The sequence below is a fragment of the Pyrus communis genome, chromosome 10 (genome assembly GCF_963583255.1).
Source record: "Pyrus communis chromosome 10, drPyrComm1.1, whole genome shotgun sequence".
NCBI lineage: Eukaryota > Viridiplantae > Streptophyta > Magnoliopsida > Rosales > Rosaceae > Pyrus > Pyrus communis.
The window spans coordinates 17731510-17752363 of record NC_084812.1 but is presented as its reverse complement, the minus strand read 5'-3'; the positions used below and the strand labels follow the sequence as shown (position 1 = coordinate 17752363).

Genomic DNA, 20854 nt, shown 5'->3' with positions numbered 1-20854 from the left:
AAGATCATTAAGCTTTTTGAAAACCCTAAGCATTGACTAGGCATTCGTAACTATGAATTGCATGATACTCTTCCCTAGAATTTACTTAATACAATCATGACTAGTGATTTCCACTACTTATGAATATAAGGTCATAACGATTAGGTGAAATTTCCTTATATCCTAGCATCAAATTCATGTATGAAAACTAAGTATGCATCCTTAATCAACACACAAGAACAAGTTCTCAATAAATCAATTAAGTAAATCACATCCACAATTCAAGAAACAAAATCTGGAGGAAATCAATACATATAAAACGTATGCCCATGGTTTTGAATTCACCCCTAACTAAGAAAAACTTAGTTACACATGTTCATAACAATTGAAAAGCAAATTAAAATAAACATGGAAACGAAACAAGGGAAGAAAGAACTCTGAAAGTCTCCAATGGATGCAGATTTCTTGCGGCAGAAGATGGTCTTTCTCCTATGGAAGCCACGTCACTCCTTCTTCTCCTTAGGACTTGCGGCACAAAGTGTATTTTCTGAATGGATGGTGAATGATGTGAATGGATGAATGAATTCAATGTTGAATGGCTGCCTAGGGCGTCTAAGGGGGTGCGGCACAATAGTAGGCAGATATATATAGCATGGCCGAAACCCTAGCAATCAGATTTAGGGTTAAACCTAGCTGATACAAGTGTTTTTGGGCCCCTAAGTTGCGGCAAGGGTTTGGGAATTAAGTCCTAGCCCAATCAATCTCAGATATGGACTTATACAATCCAAATCCAAGAGAAAAAGGGCCAAATAAAATCAGAATCCAATCAGAAAAAGGTTAAAGAATTTTCATCCAAAATTGGGCCTTTCTAGAGACTAAGTGTTTTGTGGCTGATTTTGGGTGTTCTAGAAGGCATAAAAGAGGGGGAAGGTGTGGCACCCTTTTAGGGTCAGATAGGGCTTCTAGAAATTAGGTTTTTAGGTCCACTTGCAGCTAGGATTGAGGTGGAACAAGATTAGGTTAGGACAAGATAGGATAAGGTTTGGATAAGATAAGGTTGGATAAGGTTTTAGATAATGTTTCCTCTTTTCTTGCACTTTCCTTATCTTCTTTGTCATGAACTTTCCTTTTCTGATTTGTAGCATGTTTCTAACCTCCATGTTGCTCTATATACAAGTGATGTGATAAAAGATAGCACTCAAATTAAACCCTCTTTTTTACAATTGTAGTATAGATATAAATAGGGATCGTTCTAGGCCGGGGATTAGGAGGGATTGCTAATCTAATGAAAATTGACTCAAGGATGTGAAAATATGCTTTAAAACACTTTAAATGACCTCACAAGACTCTTACTAACTTATATGACCAAAAACAAACTTAAAAGACTCAAAACAACTCAAAACAACCAAAAAGACTCAATTTAGACTCTAGGACTTAATTTGGACGAAAATACACTTGGTTTTGACTCTAAAGACTCAAAAAGACTCTTTTGGACAGATTTGGAACAAATAAGAAAGGGGGTTTTGATTTTGGACGAATTTAAAAGAAAACAAGTGACTTAAAACTTTAAAACAGATTTTGGACGAAAATAAGAAAAACTAATGGATGATGGGATAGCCAAGGGATACTTCTCCACACATGATACTTTCTAACATAAATTGATTTCCAGTTGCTTTTCCGATAAACCATGAACCTCAACACCCCAGATTAACCGTGAATTGCACTAATTAACCCTCAGATTTTCCTCACGTTATTGAATTGGATGATTGCATACGACAAAGCATTCCCCACAAGTTCCCTACATGAATTGCATAATAGAGATACAAGCAAGAATCATTAAGTTCTTTGAAAACCATAAGCATTGACGAAGCACTCATTACTATGAATTGCATGAAACTTATGCCAAGAATTTACTTAACATGATTGTGAAAACAACCTTAACTACTTGTGAATATTAGTTTGTGACGATTATGTGAAACACCCTAATATTCTAGCCCCAAATTCAAGCATGCAAATTAAGTAGGCCTCCCTAATAAACATACAAGAATAAGTTATCCGTCAAACGGTTAAGTAAATTGCGTTCACAATTTATGAAATCACAACTGGACTCAATCAACTCATATTATAAATGTAATCATGGTTTCAAAGCATCCCTAGGCTAAAACGAGTTTAGCCTCTCATGTTCATGACAAAACAAAGCAACATAGATTTAAACGTTAACAATAAAGGATAGATTACACCTAGAAACGTCCAACACTCCAACTTGAATGCACAAATGCCCAAGGCTTGGTCTTCCTTCTCCTCCTCCTTGCTAGGTCACGGCAAGGGGTCTATGGTGGTGTATGGAGGTTGGGATGGAGGTGTGGAAGTAGGGGAATGATGGATGGGTGGTTGTAAGGTCACGGCAAAGGATGGTTGTGTTTATGAATGAATGATTGTTGTGTGAAGGGTGGTGCCCTAAATGGTGCGGCAAAGGGCTGTTTATATAGGCTAGTTTGGCACACTTAGTGAAGGAAAGGGATTGCCTAATCATATTGAAAAAGGGTTAATTCAAGGCAGAAATCAAGTGGGATTGGGAATAGGAATTTCGGCTAGGAATTGGGGAGTTCTAGAAGGCTAGGTGCGGCACACATGTAGGGATAGGATTAGGTGTTCTAGAAACTGTGTTTAAGGCAGATTTCCTAATCCTAAAGGGCCTAGGATATGTGATATAAGAGTAGGAAAAGGTTTTCAATTCCTAAACCTACCAGGAGGGGTGTCTTACGGCATTGGTATGGATAAGTGTTCTAGAACTGAATTAGGTGTTTAAATGTGTAATTGATTCTCCCTAAGTAGCTAGGTTTAAGCCCCCACCTGATTTGGATAGGATAGAATAGGATAATGTTAGAGATAGGATAGGATAAGGTTTCTAGGATAGGATAAGATAAGGTTGGATAAGGTTCCTTGTTTCTTGCTTCTTCCTTATCTTCATTGTATTAGGACTTCTTCCACCAGATTTGTAGCCTTTCCTAACTCTTCTAGTCTTCAATTTCGTCCATCCTCTTTGCTCCATGGTTAAGCTATCCAATCCATGCCCAAAAATGCTCCAAATAGCCTCAAAATGCACTTTATTGCTCCCTTTGCCATTAGAACCTAAAAACACACGAAAATACTTTAAAAGACTAAAACAACTATGAATTAATAACATAAATGCATGAAAACAAGCTAAGTAAGTCACCTAAATATGCTCCTATCAACAAGCTATCCAAAATAAGCCCAAAACTGCTCTAAAAGGCTCAAAATTGCCTTTTCTTGCCAAGTTTGTCATTAGGACCTACAAACAAACGAAAATAGCTCAAAACACTATAAAAAGTAGTAATTAGCTCACTAAATGTAAGGAAATAACATAACTAAGTAGCATAAATATGCTCCTGGCAATATGAGAAATTGAGAGAATTCTCTAAGGCATGTTACTACATTCAAAATGTTGTTTTAATTGATTAAATGTGAGCTAGTGAGTGGTGACTGCGGTTAATTGTTTACTCAAGAGTAAAGAGAGCAAAAATATGTGGGAGTAGTGATTTTTAACATGTCATGTTTCATTGGAAACCCCTGAGGCAATGTTGGAAGGTTTAGATTATGTTTTGTTTGTTTTGTTTTGCCCGAGGACTATGATAGGAGCATATTTAGGCAACTTAGTTAGCTTGTTTTCTTACATTTATGTTGTTAGTTCATGGTTATTTTAGTATTTTAAAGCTATTTTCGTATGTTTGCAGGTCCATAGGCCTTATGAAGCAATAAGGTGCGTTTTGGAGCCTTTTGGAGCAAAATTGGGCTTGGAATGTATAGCATATGCTTGGAGCAAAAGGAATGGACAAATTTAAAGACTTAACGATGTTAGGATTCCTAATCAAAGAAGGTTTCCTACTTGAAGTAGGAATGTTAAGCCAAGGTTTCCTATTTTGGTTTGACCTTGATAGGAGCATATTTATGCTACTTAGTTATGTTGTTTCCTTGCATTTAGTTACTTAATTACTATCTATTTTAGTCTTTTAAGCTATTTTCGTATGTTTTTAGGTCCTAATGGCAAAAGGAGCAAGAAAGGGCATTTTGAAGCTAAATGGAGCAGTTTTGGGCATGGATTGGATAGCTTAACCATGGAGCAAAGAGGATGGAGGAAATTGAAGTCAAGAAGGGCTAGGAAAGGCTACAATTCAGGAGAAAGAAGTCCAAATGCAAAGAGGATAAGGAAATAGCAAGAAATAAGGAACCTTATCCAATCTTATCTTATCCTATCCTAACCAACCTTATCCTTTCCTAACTCTAACATTATCCTATCTTACCCTATCCAAATCAGGTTAGGACTTAAATCTAGCTAATTAGAGGGGATTAGTTACACATTTAAACACCTATTTCAAGTTCTAGAAGCCCAAATTTCGTGCATGAAGTTTATGCCACATGTAACCCTTCTAGAAGTTCTAGAATCTGCCACAAGGACCATTCCTTGTCCTTCTTGGAATCTCATTGAAAGTGTCCTTGTTCTTTGGTGATTTGAAGTCCTAATTCCTCTCATTTTCAGCCCAAATTCGTGCCTCCCCTTCACCCTATAAATACTTGATGCCACAACACTCAAAAACCACCACCCTCTACCACAAATTCACACCACACCAACCACTCACTCATTCATTCATTCATACTTTCATCCATCAAACACCACAATCCATTCTACACCACCCTAGTGCCGCAAGCAAGGAAGCAAGGAGAGGAGGACTTGTGCAATCTACCATCCAAGGAGGGTTTGAAATCTGCCATTGGAGTGTGGAGAGTTTCTAGGTGTATTCTATCCTTTGTCTTAGTTCAATGTTTAAATTTAATTATCTTTGTTTTGCGAACATGAGGAACTAACTTCTTTTTAGTTAGAGGAGAATTCGAAGCCATGATTATATGTTTTATATGAATTAATTACGTCCGGTTATTATTTCTTAAGGCATGAATGTGATTTGCTTATCTAAGTTATTAAAACTGGTTTATGTATGTGGGTTGGGGGTTAACACTTAATTTGCATGCATAAACTTGATGCTAGAGTATAGGGGGGTTTCACGTAATTGTTGTTCACTTACATTCAAAAGTAGTGGAGGTTGCTAGTCACAATCGTGTTAAGTAAATCCTTGGTATGAGTCTCATGCGTTTCATAGTGATGAATGCCTTGTCAATGCTTATGATTTTCATGGAACTTAATGACTTTTGACATGTATCTCTATCATGCGTTTCATATAGGGAACTTGAGAAAGATAATTTGGCTTAGATGCGTATTCCATCTAATTCAATGAAATAAGGAAAACTTGAGGGTTATTTGTACGATGCAACTAACTTGGGGCGTTGTCATTCATAGTCTAAAGGAGTAATAACTGGACATTGGTTCGTATGCATATATCATGTGTGGAGAAGGACCCTCTAACTAGCCTTCCACCCATTTATTTCACTTAAATTCGTTTTTCCAAAGTATTTTCTACAAAGTTTTTGTTTTAAGTTTTAAATTCGTCAAAAACAATCCCCCTTTCATTTAGTCTTGTTATTTGAGTCAAAATCTGTTTTCTTTGAGTCTTCTGAGTCTAGTTAAGGTTTATTTTCGTCCAAAACACTTGTTAGGTCTAAAATTGAGTCTTTTTTAAGTGTTTGTTGCTGTTTTGAGTGTTTTAAGTTAGTTTAGAGTCTATAGAGTCTAGTTTAGTGTTTTTGAGTCTTAATTGTGTTGATTAGCATCCCTTCTAGTCCCCGGCCTAAAACGATCCCTACTTTCATATACGATTATAGGGTTTTAATTTGAGTGTTAGAATATTTCACATCAGACCTTTCCTAATCCTAAATGTCCCTAAGTTCCAGCAACATTGAAGGTCTCCTATGCATTCTAGGACATAAACCAAAGGTTCCTTGCACTATTCTAGCCCATGCCGTACCTACTTTCCCTTTCCTTATTCCTTGCCACACAAGGTAGCCTAAATCCTTACCTAATTTCAGCCTTAAAACACATTCCTATTCTATTCTAAGTCTTTGCCGTGCAAGATCACATTCCCTATTTTGTTTCCCAAGATCACATTCCCTTTTAATCCTAGTCAATGCCGCACACTACATTCCTTTTCTCTCCTATTTTCTGGCTTTAATCTTTCCTTCCCTTTTATTGATGCATGTCACCTTCCTATTACCTTTAATTTCTGATCATATTTACTTATTTTGATTAGATTCTGACCCTTAATTCCCTTGGACAAAATAGCTAAGTCTCATTCATCTTCCCTAAGCCCTTTCCCGAGTTTTTGACCCTTATCACCCTTTGCCGCACCCATACACACATATATTCTTTCACATACACAACCAGCCATCATTTTCCTATTCAGCTGTCATCCATCCCTTCCACACCACAATTCCGTAACTTCCCTTCACCATTCAACCAACCATCCACCACAACCCAATTTTAGACCCATTCACCCTTGTGCCCCAGCAAAGAAGAAGGATAGAAGACCCTTGGACGTTTTGGCAATTCAAGTTGGATTGTTGGAGCATTTCTAGGTGTATTCAATCTTTGTTTTCAATGTTTAAATTAAGTTTTCTTTGTTTTACTGTGAACATGAGAGGCTAAACTTGTTTTAGCTAGAGGAGAATTCAAAACCATGATTATAATTGCAATATAAATTGATTACTTGATGTGAAAATTAACTTGACACACAAATTAAACCCTATTTGTGACAATTGTAGTAGATATGTAAGTAGGGATCGTTCTAGACCGGGGATTAACTAGGGATGCTAATCTATGTAAATAAGACTCAAAAACACTAAATTAGACTCTATGGACTCAAAACTAACTTTAGACACTTAAAACAACAACCAATACTCAAAAAGACTCACTTTAGACTCAATAAAGGTTTTGGACGAAAATAGGACTTGACTTGACTCAAAAGACTCAAGGAAAACAAGTTTTGACTCAAATATGAAGACTAGATAATATGGGGATTGTTTTTGACGAATTTTAGACTCAAAACAAAAACTTAGTAGAAAACACTTTTGAAAAACAAATTTAGGTAAAATAAATGGGTAAAAGGCTAGTTAGAGGGTCCTTCTCCACACATGATATATGCATACGAACCAATGTCCAGTTATTACTCCTTTAGACTATGAATGACAACGCCCCAAATTAGTTGCATCGCACAACTAATCCTCAAGTTTTTCCTTATTTCATTGAATTGAATGAAAACGCATTACAACCAAATTATCTTTTTTAAGTTCTTTATATGAGATGCATAACAAAGATACATATCAAAAGTCATTAAGCTTTGTGAAAACTATAAGCGTTGACAAGGCACTCATCACTATGAAACGCATGAAATTCGTACCAAGGATTTACTTAACGCGATTGTGACTAGCAACCCCCACTACTTGTGAATATAAGTGAATAACAATTACGTGAAACCCCCCTACACTCTAGCATCAAGTTTATGCATGCAAATTAAGTGTTAACCCCCAACCCACATACATAAACCAGTTTTAATAACTTAGATAAGCAAATCATATTCATGTCTTAAGAAATAATAACCGGACGTAATCAATTCATATCAAACATATAATCATGGCTTCAAATTCTCCTCTAACTAAAAAAAAGTTAGTTCCTCATGTTCACAAAACAAAGATAATTAAATTTAAACATTGAACTAAGACTAAGGATAGAAAGAACCAAGAAAAACGCACCACACTCCAATGGCATGCACGGCACTCCCTTGGATGGCAGATTGCACAAGTCCTCCTTTCCTTGCTTCCTTGTGATGCGAAAATTAACTTGACACACAAATTAAACCCTATGGATGACAATTGTAGTATATGAGCAAATAGGGATCGTTCTAGACCGGGGATTAACTAGGGATGCTAATCAATGTGAAATTGACTCAAAAACGTAAAATAAAGTTTAAAACACTAAACTAGACTGAAAGAATGCGAAACTAAATGCTTAAAGCACTAAGACAAACCAAAAGACTCAAACATCACCCAAAACACTCAAAACTGCCTTAAAAACACTTTCTGGGCAGTTTTGAGCACTTTGGTGAATTTGGACGAATTTGTGTAATAACTTGAATCAAAACACTTAGAAACATAAACTAAGACACTTTCTAACTAAATAGGACAATAAAGTAAAGGGGGATTGAGTTTTGGACGAAATTAAACTAAATGCACAGATTCTAATTAAAACAGATTGTAAAAACGAAATTGATGAAATAGAATGATGAGAAACTAGTTAGAGGGTTCCTTATCCACACATGAACATATGCATATAATTTGATTCCCAGTTATGACTTCAACAAACGATGAATGACAATGCTCCAAGTTAATTAGGTCCGCTTAAACTAACTTTCAGATTTCCCTAGATTCATTGGATTGAATGGAATACGCATTACAACCAAATTATTCCTAATCAAAGTCCCTAACTATGGAATACGCATGATAGAGACATTCAACAAAGATCATTAAGCTCAACGGAAATCATAAACATCGACTAGGCATTCATAACTATGGAATACGCATGTTAATCCAGCCTAGGGTTTACTAAACACAATCGTGACTAGCGATTTTTACTACTCATGAATATAAGTTCATAACGATTAGGTGAAATTCCCTTATATCCTAGTATCAAGTTTAGGCATGCAAATTAAGTGTCGACCCTCAACCCACATACATAAACAAGTTCTTAATCAAAACAGAAAAGTAAACCACATCTAAAGTTCATGAATTCATAACTGGAGTAAATCAAATCATAACCAACATATGTCCATGGTTTCAAACTTTCCCCTAACTAATTAGGGGTTTAGCCACTCATGATTACAACAAACTTAGAGAGTAATAACAAAGTAAACATTGAAAACAAGAACGAAGAACACCTAAAAATCCCAACAACTCAATCTTGAATTGTATGAACGTTTAGGCCTCTTCTCCTCTAGTTGCTGCAGCACAAGGGGTTTTGGTGAGTTTTGGGGGTTATGGATGATGTAGAATGATGTGTTTAGGGTAAGGATGGATGTAGGGGAAGGCAAGGAGTGTTTTTGGGCAGAAAATATGAAGAATGGTGAAGTATGGCAGTGTTAGAGAGAGGGAATGAATTTCTGGCGTGAATGAATGTGTATGAGATGGTTTTCTGAATATGGAAGAGTTAGTGATTTGTGGCTACAATGGATGCTTATTTATAGGTGAAAAGGAGGGAACATGACAGCTAGGAACTTGGTGGAAAGTTGGAAATGCATGTGGAGTGGCTGAAATTGTAAGGGGAATGCATGTGGAAATGATAGAATGTGTTGATGTGCAATGATGAATTGGGATGGCTGAAAATCTGTAGTGGGAGTGCATGTGGGTGTTTGGTGGCTGAAATGATGAAGGGGGAAGTGCATGTGGCTGCAATGGTAAAGGGGGAAGTGCATGTGGCTGCAATGGTAAAAGATTGTGGTGCAATGATGAAAGAACAAGTGCATGTGGCTGAATTGGTGGTGAATGATTATGAATGATTATGAATGCATGTGGATAAAAGTGGGGATATGGCTGCAAGGTTAAAGGGCTAAGGTTTAAGTACATAGAATGGGCCTAAAATAGGGTGGTTTGCATGGCAAGGGAAGGGGAGAAGGGATAAGCCATGGCAAGGTTATGTAATTGGGCTAGGGCCATTGTTTTGTGTCCTAAAGTGCCTCAATTTCGTCCAACACCTTGGCTCCAAACATAAGCTATCCATTCCAAGCCCAATTTTGCTCCAAAATGCTCCAAAATGCACCTTTTTGCTTCCTTAGCCATATGAACCTAGAAACACACGAAAATGGCATAAAGGACTACAATAACTAAACAAACACAACGTAAATGCACGAGAACAAGCCAATTAAGTCGCATAAATATGCTCCTATCAAATTCCCCCACACTTAGCTTTTGCTAGTCCTCGAGCAAAACAAAACGAAAGAAACTAAAAACAAACCAAAACACATTCTAAACCTTCCAACATGTATCTCAGGGATTTCAAACGAACATGACACAATATAGAACATCATTCCCACAACATTTAGCTTACTTTACACTTCAACAAACACTTAATCATAGTTACCACTTATTATTTCACATTTAATCAATTAAAACATCATTTTGAATGTAGTAACATGCCTTAGAGAATTCCCTCAATTCCTTACTAGAATGCACTCAATTTTCACACAGATTTTCTAACTCCACACCCTACACTAGGTATATGTGAGGAGATTGATGTAAATATGAATTCTAACACTCACATATGTTATATCAAAGAAAGCATGTTCTGGATTTACGACAATGACATGAATATGATCTCATGAATGGAATGCTACTACTTAGAATGAGAACCAGTGATTCCATATGCTCATACCAAATTCAAACTCCACAAATTGAACACATAACATCAAGATAGAAGTTGAGGGTTGTAACGGGGCTAAGGGTAATGGTTTAACAAAGAAAGGTAAAGTAAAACAAAGGTTCTTAAAGCAATAGGAAGCAAAGTAATGAAATTGACACCTAAACTCACTTTTAATGGCAGAAATCAACTTTTAAACACAAGGGAAGATTCATGCACAATTAGGGTCAAATTCACTCTTTTGGACCCTTCCTTCAATAACCAATACTTGTGAGATCATTCTCACTTATTTTTCAACTCTTTTTCTTTCTTTTCTACACTTTTCTAATTTCATTTTATTTTTCCACGAATTTTTTTTTTTTTTTCTTTTCTTTTTCTTTATTTCATTCTTTGGCCGTGCCCTATTATCTTCCCCCACACTTATTTTCTGCAATATATTGATCAAAAGGAGTTCATTCTAAGTCATGCTTCACTATCCTTTAAGAACAAGGGTATGGAAAGTCCTAATCTAAGCTAGGTGAGGATAATGTGGTTAACAAAGAAAATAAGCTTGAAAAGGCTAAAAAGGGGTAATCCTACAATACATGTGAAAAGGGATAGGCTTTTTGGCTTTGGTTTGACTAACAACTTCATCTTATTGTATGTTATGCAATTAATATCATGCTTTGAATGAATTGGGCATGAGTTCTAGTATTTGGAACTATAATGAAATGCATTCCAAGTAGCAACCAAGCAAAGAATGATGAGATCATGCAACGACTTTAGAAAACAAGAAATCACAGAATTATACTCTCCAAAGAACGTTATAGGCTCAAGTCTCACAAGGATGTAGCTTTAGTTTAAGTTCCTTCGTTCAAGCATGTTACAAAAACAGATTTTCTCTTTGTAATTACATGTGAATTCATAAGCTATAACCATAACCAACCATAAACCAAAGCATAAATCAACTTCCAGCCATGTTTACAACATTCTATAATAGTCATGTAATTTAAAACCAAATCCTCATCATTGTGTTGGAAGGTACCCTAAAACACAAAAATGACTCAAAAACGACTCTTTTTGGTATTTTTCAAACTTTTTCGAATTTTTCTAAGGTTTTCTGTTATATGACACTAAAACACATCAAAACACACTAAAAACACTTTAAAACGGTGAGAAACAACATGTGAAGTGATAGGTGATAAAATCCCACGAATTTTATGCAAAAACAGCTTGTTTACCCCCCCACACTTAAACCAAACATTGTCCTCAATGTTTCAAACTTAGATTAACACAAAAACAATCAACTAACACAACTAGCAAACATAACACAACTGGCAAAGTAATAGCAATAAAGGGATAGGTTAGGGACGCAAATCTGGGTTTGGAGTGAAAGTTCCTTCTTCTCGTGTTTCAACACATGGGTTGCCTCCCAAGAAGCGCTTGCTTTAACGTCTTCCAGCCGGACGGTACCTCCGTTTAAGCTTGACTAGATTCCACGGCATGGAGGGGTACCTCCTCCACGACATGCTCCTCAAACATCTCGTAATAGGGCTTCAATCGATGCCCATTCACTTTGAATTCTTGCTGCGTCCTTGAACTTTTGATTTGCACTGCACCATGAGGGAAAACATTAGTGACAATAAAAGGACCAACCCATTTGGAACGCAACTTACCCGGAAACAACCGAAGGCGAGAATTGAACAACAACACTTTCTGCCCAATAGAGAACGTCTTGGCACAAATCATCTTGTCATGAAATGCCTTTGTTTTCTCCTTGTAAATCCGGGCATTCTTATATGCTTCATTTCGGATTTCATCAAGCTCACACAATTGAAGCTTCCCATGTAAACCTGCGGCATCAAGGTCCATATTGAACGTTTTGACGGCCCAATGTGCACGATGCTCTAGTTCGACGGGAAGATGGCATGGTTTCCCATAGATGAGCCGAAAAGGTGACATCCCAATGGGGGTTTTGTAGGTAGTGCGATACGCCCACAATGCATCATTTAAGCGCAAACTCCAATCCTTCCTTGTAGGCCCCACGGTCTTCTCAAGAATCTGCTTGATTTCCCTATTCGAAACCTTGGCTTGCCCGCTCATTTGAGGATGATAAGGTGTGGCCACCTTATGTGTGACATTGTATTTCTTGAGCAACGCCTCGATGGTTCGATTACAAAAATGGGAACCTCCATCACTGATTAGCACTCGTGGCATTCCAAACCTTGCAAAAATGTTAGTTTTCACAAAATCTGCAACCACTCGAGAATCATTAGTTCGGGTGGCTTTTGCTTCCACCCATTTCGACACATAGTCCACAGCAAGCAATATATAAAGAAACCCATGTGACGAAGGAAAGGGACCCATAAAATCAATACCCCAAACATCAAAGATTTCAACACTAAAAATGGGGGTTTGCGGCATTTGCTGTTTAGGACCAATATTGCCCGTTCTTTGGCATCTATCACAAGACATGTGATGCGAGATTTTATACGCACACAAATTAAACCCTCTTTTCGTCAAATTGTAGTATATGTATAAGTAGGGATCGTTCTGGACCGGGGATTAGGAGGGATTGTTAACCACTTGGATTTGACTCAAAAACGTAAAATAACAATATGAAACACTATACTAGACTCAAAGAATGCAAAACTAAACTTTAAAACACTAAGACAAACCAAAAGACTCAAAACAACACAAACACACTCAAATCTGCCTAAAAACCACTTTCTGGGCAGATTTGAGCACAAACACAAATTTGGACGAAATTAAGTAATAACTTGACTCAAGAACGTAAAAACACAATATAAACACACTAAACTAACTCAAAGAATGTAAAACTAAACACTTAGAACATTAAAACAAACCAAAAGACTCAAACATCACCCAAAACACTCAAAACTGCCTTAAAATCACTTTCTGGGCAGTTTTGAGCACTTTGGTGAATTTGGACGAAATTGGGAAATAAAATGAATCAAAACACTTAAAAGCACAAACTAAATTGATTTCTAACTAAATTGGACATTAAAGTAAAGGGGGATTTAGATTTATACGAAAATTGAAATAACAAAACAAGTTAATAAACGAAACAGATTGTAAAACGAATTTGATGGAATGGAATGAATGGATGATAGAATGGCTAAGGAGTTCATCTCCATACATGTTATACTTGCATAATAAAATGATTTCCAATTGCATTTCAATAAACCATGAAACTCAACACCCCGGGTTAACCGTGATGCACTAATTAACCTTCAAATCTTCCTAACGTTATTGAATTGGATGGGTTAGCGCATACAACAATTCAAAACATTCCCCACAAGTCCTCAACATGAATGCATAGAAGAGATACAAGCAAGAATCATTACGCTCTATGAAAATTATAAGTGTTGACGAGGCATTCGTTACTATGGATTGCATGAAACTTATGCCAAGAATTCATTTAACGCGATTGTTTATAAGCAACCTCCACTACTTGTGAATATAAGTTCATAACGATTAGGTGAAACTCACTTATATTCTAGCGTCATATTCATGCATGAAAATTAAGTGTGCACTCTCAATGAACATACATAAATAAGTTATCAATCAAACAGTTAAACGAATTGAATCCACAACTTATGAAACGCAATTAGAAGTATTCAAATAAAAATGCAAGCATAAACATATATTCGAATCACCCCCTAACCAAAGGGGGGTTTAGTTCCTCATGGTACAAAACAAAGAGAATCAAAGAAACACCTAAACATTCCAACAACTCAAACTTGAATTGTATGAACGTTTAGGCACTCTTCTCTTCCATTCCTCATTCGTACAAAACAAAGAGTATTGAATTTAAACATTGAAATCAAAGAAACACCTAAACATTCCAACAACTCAAACTTGAATTGTATGAACGTTTAGGCACTCTTCTCTTCCTCTTCGTTGTAGCACAAGGTCTAGGGATAGTTTGATGGTGTGAATGGTTTGGGGAGTGGTGGAAATGGAAGGATGGTGTTTGGATTGTAAGGGAGAGCACGGCACAAGGGAGTTTTATGGTCTACATTTCTGCAATGGATGAGTGTTTATGAATGGAATGGATGGACTTGTGAAGGGCACGGCCCCAAGGGACCAATTTCTGTTGTGAAATGAATTGTGTATGAATGAGTGTGAATGAATGAGTATTTATAGGTGAAATGGGGGGAACATGACAGCTAGGTTGCATGTGCACATGTTGGTTGAATGATTATGAGTGCATGTGGCTGAAATAGCATGTGGAATGGCTGGAAATGCAAGGAGAAGGCATGTGCACGGTTTTGGGAGAGAATGGGAGTGCAAGTGGCTGAAATGTTAGAGGAACAAGTGCACGTGGCTGCATTGTGGTGCAATGATGGAGGACTAAAATAACTAAAGAAACATAACGTAAATGCACGAGAACAAGCCATTTAAGTCGCATGAATATGCTCCTATCAAGGGGGGTTTAGTTCCTCATAACTTTGAAATCAAAGAAACACCTAAACATTCCAACAACTCAAACTTGAATTGTATGAACGTTTAGGCACTCTTCTCTTCCATTCCTCATACGTACAAAACAAAGAGTATTGAAATTAAACATTGAAATCAAAGAAACACCTAAACATTCCAACAACTCAAACTTGAATTGTATGAACGTTTAGGCCCTCTTATCTTCCTCTTCGTTGTAGCACAAGGTCTAAGGATAGTTTGATGGTGTGAATGGTTTGGGGAGTGGTTGGAGTGGCTGCAATGGAGGAGAAAGTGTTTTGGTGGCTGCTGCAAGGGTGTGGAGAGGTTTTGACGAATTTCTGGAATATGGAAGAGTGAATGTAAAATGAATGCTTATTTATAGGTGAAATGGGGGGAACATGACAGCTAGGAGGGAATGTGGCTGCATGTTTGAATGATTAAAGGATGCATGTGGGTTGGAATTGCATGTGCAATGAATATGTGGCTGCATGTGCAAGGGGACAATCTGAAAATGCATGTGAAAGCATGTGTTGGCTGCAATGATGAAATGGATGGGAGTGCATGTGGCTTAATTAATTAAAGGGAGTGCATGTGCAATGTTTTAAAGGATGGAATTGATGCTAACTAAATAAACACACAAATTAAAACCCTCTTGTGACAATTGTAGTAAAGATGTAAGTAGGGATCGTTCTAGACCGGGGATTAGGAGGGATTGCTAAACACTTGGAAACTGACTTAAAAACTCAAAAACAAAGTTTAAAACACTAAACTCGACTCAAAGAATGCAAAACTAAAAGTTAAAACACTTAAAGAAACCTAAAACCCAAAACAGCAACTAGAAGACTCAAAACTGCCTAAAAACCACTTTCTGGGCAGTTTTGAGCACCTACACTAATTTGGACGAAATTGGGTGAAAACTTGAATCAAAATACTTAGAAACACAAATCAAAACACTTTCTAACTAATCTAAGACTTCAAATTAAAGGGGGATTTGTTTTGGACGAAAATTTAACATAAAACAGAAACTTTAAACTAAACAGATTGTAGAATGTTTTTGGATAAAAAGGATGGATAAAAAGCTAGTTAGGAGGTTCTTCTCCACACATGTCACACTTGCAAACAAAACGATTTTCAGTTGTTCTTCCAATAAATTATAAATACTCAACGCCCCAGATTAACCGTGAATTGCACTAATTAACCCTCAGTTTTTCCACAAGTTATTAAGTTGGATGATTGCATACGACAACTCAAAACATTCCCTACAAGTTCCCTACATGAATTGCATAATAGAGATACAAGCAAGAATCATTAAGTTCTATGAAAAACATAAGCATTGACGAAGCATTCGTTACTATGAATTGCATGAAACTTATGCTAAGAATTCATTCAACGCGATCGTTTTCAAGCGACCTTCACTACTTGTGATTATAAGATTGTAACTATTAGGTGAAACTCCCTCATAATCTAGCATCATATTCATGCATGAAAACTAAGCGTGCACTCTCAATCAACATACACAAATAAGGTAACAATCAAATAGATGAACGAATTTAATCCACAACTTATGAAATAACAACTGAATGTAATCAAATCATATTGCAAGCATGTACATGGTTTCGAATTCCCCCCTAACCAAGGGGGTTTAGTTCCTCATACTCACAACACAAAGAATATCAAAATTAAACATGGAATTCAACGGAAAGACAACACCTAAAACGTTCCAGCAATCCTCAATAGAATGGCATGAACGTCCCAAGCTTTTTCTCCTCCTCTTGTCTGCGGCACAAGAACTAGGACAGGTTCTAGGGGTTATTTAGATGGATGAGTAGGTAAGGAATGATATGGTAGTGTTTAGGGGACATGGGAGTTGCGGCAAAGTGTGAAAATATGGCAGATTGGTGGAGGAAGGCTGCGGCAAGGGGGCTGAATATATTTTGACGAATTTCTGAGTTGTGGTGAGGGTTGTGTATGCGGCAAGGTGGTAAAACATATATATATAGGCAGCCAAACCCTAAAGAAATCAGGTTAGACAAATGGGCTAGGGTTTGGGTGCGGCAAGGGTTGGAAATCCACCAGAAAATAGGGTTTCTAGAACATTAGGTGCGGCATGGGCTTAGGGTAGATGGATTAGGGTTTAACTTGGCAGAAATTAAATGATTAGGCCCTAGGGTGCGGCTGATTAAGTGGGCTAGGATTAGGGTTTAGGTGCGGCATGGGCTTAGGGTTTAGGTCATCTAAAAGCCCAAAGCCAAGAATAGAAACTCACGATAATGGAAACCTCCAAGAATAGAAACTTCCAACTTTAGAAACTTTGGTTGCCAATTCCGACTTCTTTGCTCTTCACTTTCATTTCTTCATTTCTTAAGCTCCTTTTACCTTCAACCTCGTCCATTCCTCGTGCTCCATTTACATACACCACATTCCAGCTCAGTTTTTGCTCCAAAAGCTCCAAATTGCATCATTTCATGTAATATGTCCTTTAAACCTGAAAACACATGAAAGTAGCTTAAAAGACTACTTTAACGAAGAAAACATAACAAAAATGCATAAGAACTAGCTAACTAAGGCGCATAAATATGCTCCTATCAAATTCCCCCACACTTAGCTTTTGCTAGTCCTCGAGCAAAACAAACAAAAGAAAGAAAACAAAACGAAACAAACTAACCAAAACAAAATCTAAACCTTCCAACGTTTGCCTCAGGGATTTCCAATGCACATGACATGTTAAAGATCGTTATCCCCACAAATTTGAGTCCTCTTTACACAAGCACATACTTAATTAAAGCCACTACTCACTTGTTCACAAGTAATCAATTAAAACAATGCTTTGAATGTAGTAACATGCCTTAGAGAATTCCCTCAATTCCTTACAAGATATACACTCTATTTTCACTCAGATTTTCTAACTCCACACCCTATACTAGTCATATGTGAGAAGATTGATGTAGATATGAAAACGAATGCTCACATATATGTTTCACAACGAATGCAATTTCTAGAGTTAAGAAGCATGTTTAGATATGATCTCATGAATGGAATGCTACTACTTAGATGCGAGAACCAGTGACACTATATGCTCATACCAAATCCAAACTCCACAAATTGACACACATAACACTCAAGATAGAAGTTAAAGGTTGTAATGGGGCTTGGGGTGTTGGTTAACAAGGAAAGGATAGGGAAAACAAACGTTCTTCAAGCAATAGTAAGCAAAGCAATGAAATTGAGACTTAGAATTCACTTAGATTGCAGAAATTAACTTTAAAACACAAGGGAAAGATTTAGACAACTCCTTAGGGCCGAATTCATTGTTTTGGACCCTTACTTCAACAAACAATACTTTGGAACTCTTTTTCTCAACTTTTCAACTTTTTCTTTTTTTTTTTTTTTTTTTTTTTTTTTTTTTTCTTTGCCGTGCCTCATTCAAGACTTTGGCACACCCATATATCAAGAATCCTTCCCCCACACTTGTTTTCTACAATGCAATGATCAAAAGGAATTCATCTTTGAGTTATGCTTTTACTATGCTTCAAGAACAAAGGTATGGGTGGTCCTACTCTAGGCTAGGTGAGGATAATTGTGGGTTAACAAAGAAAGTAGGCTACACAAGGCTCAACGGGGTTAAATCCTACAAACAAATGAAATAAGGAAATATGGCAATTTGGCTATGGTGGTCACTACTAACTTCATCTTGAATATGTGTTATGCAATTCAATAACATGTTTTGAATGAAATTGACATGAGTTCTAGTATTTGGAACTAAATGATGAAACGCCTTCTAAGTAGCAACCAAGCAACGAATAATGAGATCATGCAACGACTTTAGAAAACAAAGAATGCACAGATTTTAACTCTCCAAATAAACATTTAGGTTCAAGTCTCACAAGGTTGTAGCGTTAATTTGAGTTCCTTCCTTCAAGCATGTTACAAAAACTGATTTTTTTCTTTTATGATTGCATGTGAATTCATAAGTTATAACCACAACCAAGCATAAACATAGAGTAAATCAAACTTTCATCCATGTTAATCACTCTCTTTAACAGCCATGTATTTAAAAACCAAATCCTCATCATTGTGTTGGAAGGTACCCTAAGACACAAACAAACACACAAAAACAACTCTTTTTTGGGTTTTTTAAAACAAATTTTTCAAATTTTTCTTTGATTTTCGGATTTTTACTTCAAAACATACTAAAACACACCAAAACTGCTTAAAAACACTTAAAAACAGCAAGGAACAAGTTTTGAAATAATGGGTGATAAAATCCCACGAATTTGCATGAAAAACACTTAGTTACCCCCCCACACTTAAATCAAACATTGTCCTCAATGTTTTAAGCATAGAATCACACAAAGAAACACACAAATAGCAAGTAAAACAACTAAATAGGCAGATTAGAAAGAACCAACAAAGAGAAGGGTTTAGGAACGCAAATCTGGAATTGGAGTGCTTTCTCGGTCTTCCTTTGTTGAATGCATGGGTTGCCTCCCAAGTAGCGCTTGCTTTAACGTCGTACAGCCGGACGAAGACCTCATTCACTCCTTACTAGGGGCCACGGCTTCCAAGGGTATGTCATCCACGGCATGCTCCACAAAGGTGTCATAATAGGGCTTCAAACGATGCCCGTTCACCTTGAATTCGTGTCCCGTTTTCAAGCTTTGGATTTGGACTGCACCATGAACAAAAACATTAGTAATAACAAATGGTCCAATCCACTTAGAACGTAACTTACCGGGAAACAAACGTAAACGGGAATTGAACAATAGCACTTTCTGCCCAATTGAGAATGATTTCCCACGGATCATGTTGTCATGGAAGGCTTTGGTCTTTTGCTTGTAAATGCTTGCATTATCATATGCCTCGTGCCGTATTTCATCAAGCTCATTCAATTGGAATTTCCTAAGACTTCCCGCTTCATCTAAGTGCATGTTGAACTTCTTGACGGCCCAAAGAGCTTTATGCTCCAACTCCACGGGAAGATGGCACGCCTTGCCATAGACAAGTCGAAAGGGGGACATCCCAATGGGGGTTTTGTACGCCGTACGATACGCCCACAGTGCATCATCTAACCGTAAGCTCCAATCCTTCCTTGTTGGCCCAACGGTCTTCTCAAGTATTTGCTTGATCTCTCGATTGGAAACCTCGGCTTGGCCATTCGTTTGAGGATGGTAAGGTGTAGAAACCTTATGGGTGACATGGTATTTCCTCAATAACGCTTCAATGGTCCGATTGCAAAAGTGTGACCCTCCATCACTAATGATCACTCGTGGCATTCCAAACCTTGCAAAAATGTTAGTTCTAATAAAATCTGCAACCACTTTAGAATCATTAGTCCGGGTGGCCTTGGCTTCCACCCATTTTGACACATAATCAACCGCAAGCAAAATATACATGAAACCATACGATGAAGGGAAGGGACCCATAAAATCAATACCCCAAACATCAAAAATTTCAACATTTAGGATAGAAACCTGCGGCATTTGGTCCTTTGCACTAATTCCACCCATTCTTTGGCATTTATCACATGTTAAGCAAAACGTTCTAGCATCCTTAAAAATACTAGGCCAATAAAATCCACATTGTAACACTTTGAGGGCCGTGCGTTGTGTGCCAAAGTGCCCTCCACATGCATATGTATGACAAAAACTCAAAATTGAATGACATTCAGAATCATGCACACAACGACGTATAATCTGATCGGGACAAAATTTCCATAAGTATGGATCATCCCACACATAAAACCGTGCATCATGCCTAAGTTTGTCACGTTGGTGCCTATTAAACTCACTTGGAATACGTTTTGACACCAAAAAATTAACTATATCGGCATACCACGGTGTACTAACCTTTATGGACAGCAATTGTTCATCGGGGAATGTCTCTGCAATGGGTAGGGACTCATCATTATGCACCATGCGGCTTAGGTGGTCAGCCACCACATTCTCCACGCCCTTCTTATCCCGAATCTCAATGTCAAACTCTTGTAGAAGCAATAGCCATCGAATTAGTCTAGGCTTGGCCTCTTTTTTTTTGAGCAAATACTTGAGAGCTGCATGATCA

The 20854-nt window shown here is 37.3% G+C and overlaps 1 protein-coding gene across 1 annotated transcript in view; it reads right to left on the bottom strand.

The window, feature by feature from the left end:
• The window catches only part of LOC137747939 (uncharacterized), a 150898-nt gene that overhangs the window by 125798 nt on the left and 4246 nt on the right, over positions 1–20854 (bottom strand). Inside the window, exon 6 of the mRNA XM_068488062.1 lies at positions 20641–20843. Within this exon, the coding sequence (XP_068344163.1) occupies positions 20641–20843 (203 nt within the window). The remainder of the gene's footprint in view (positions 1–20640; positions 20844–20854) is intronic.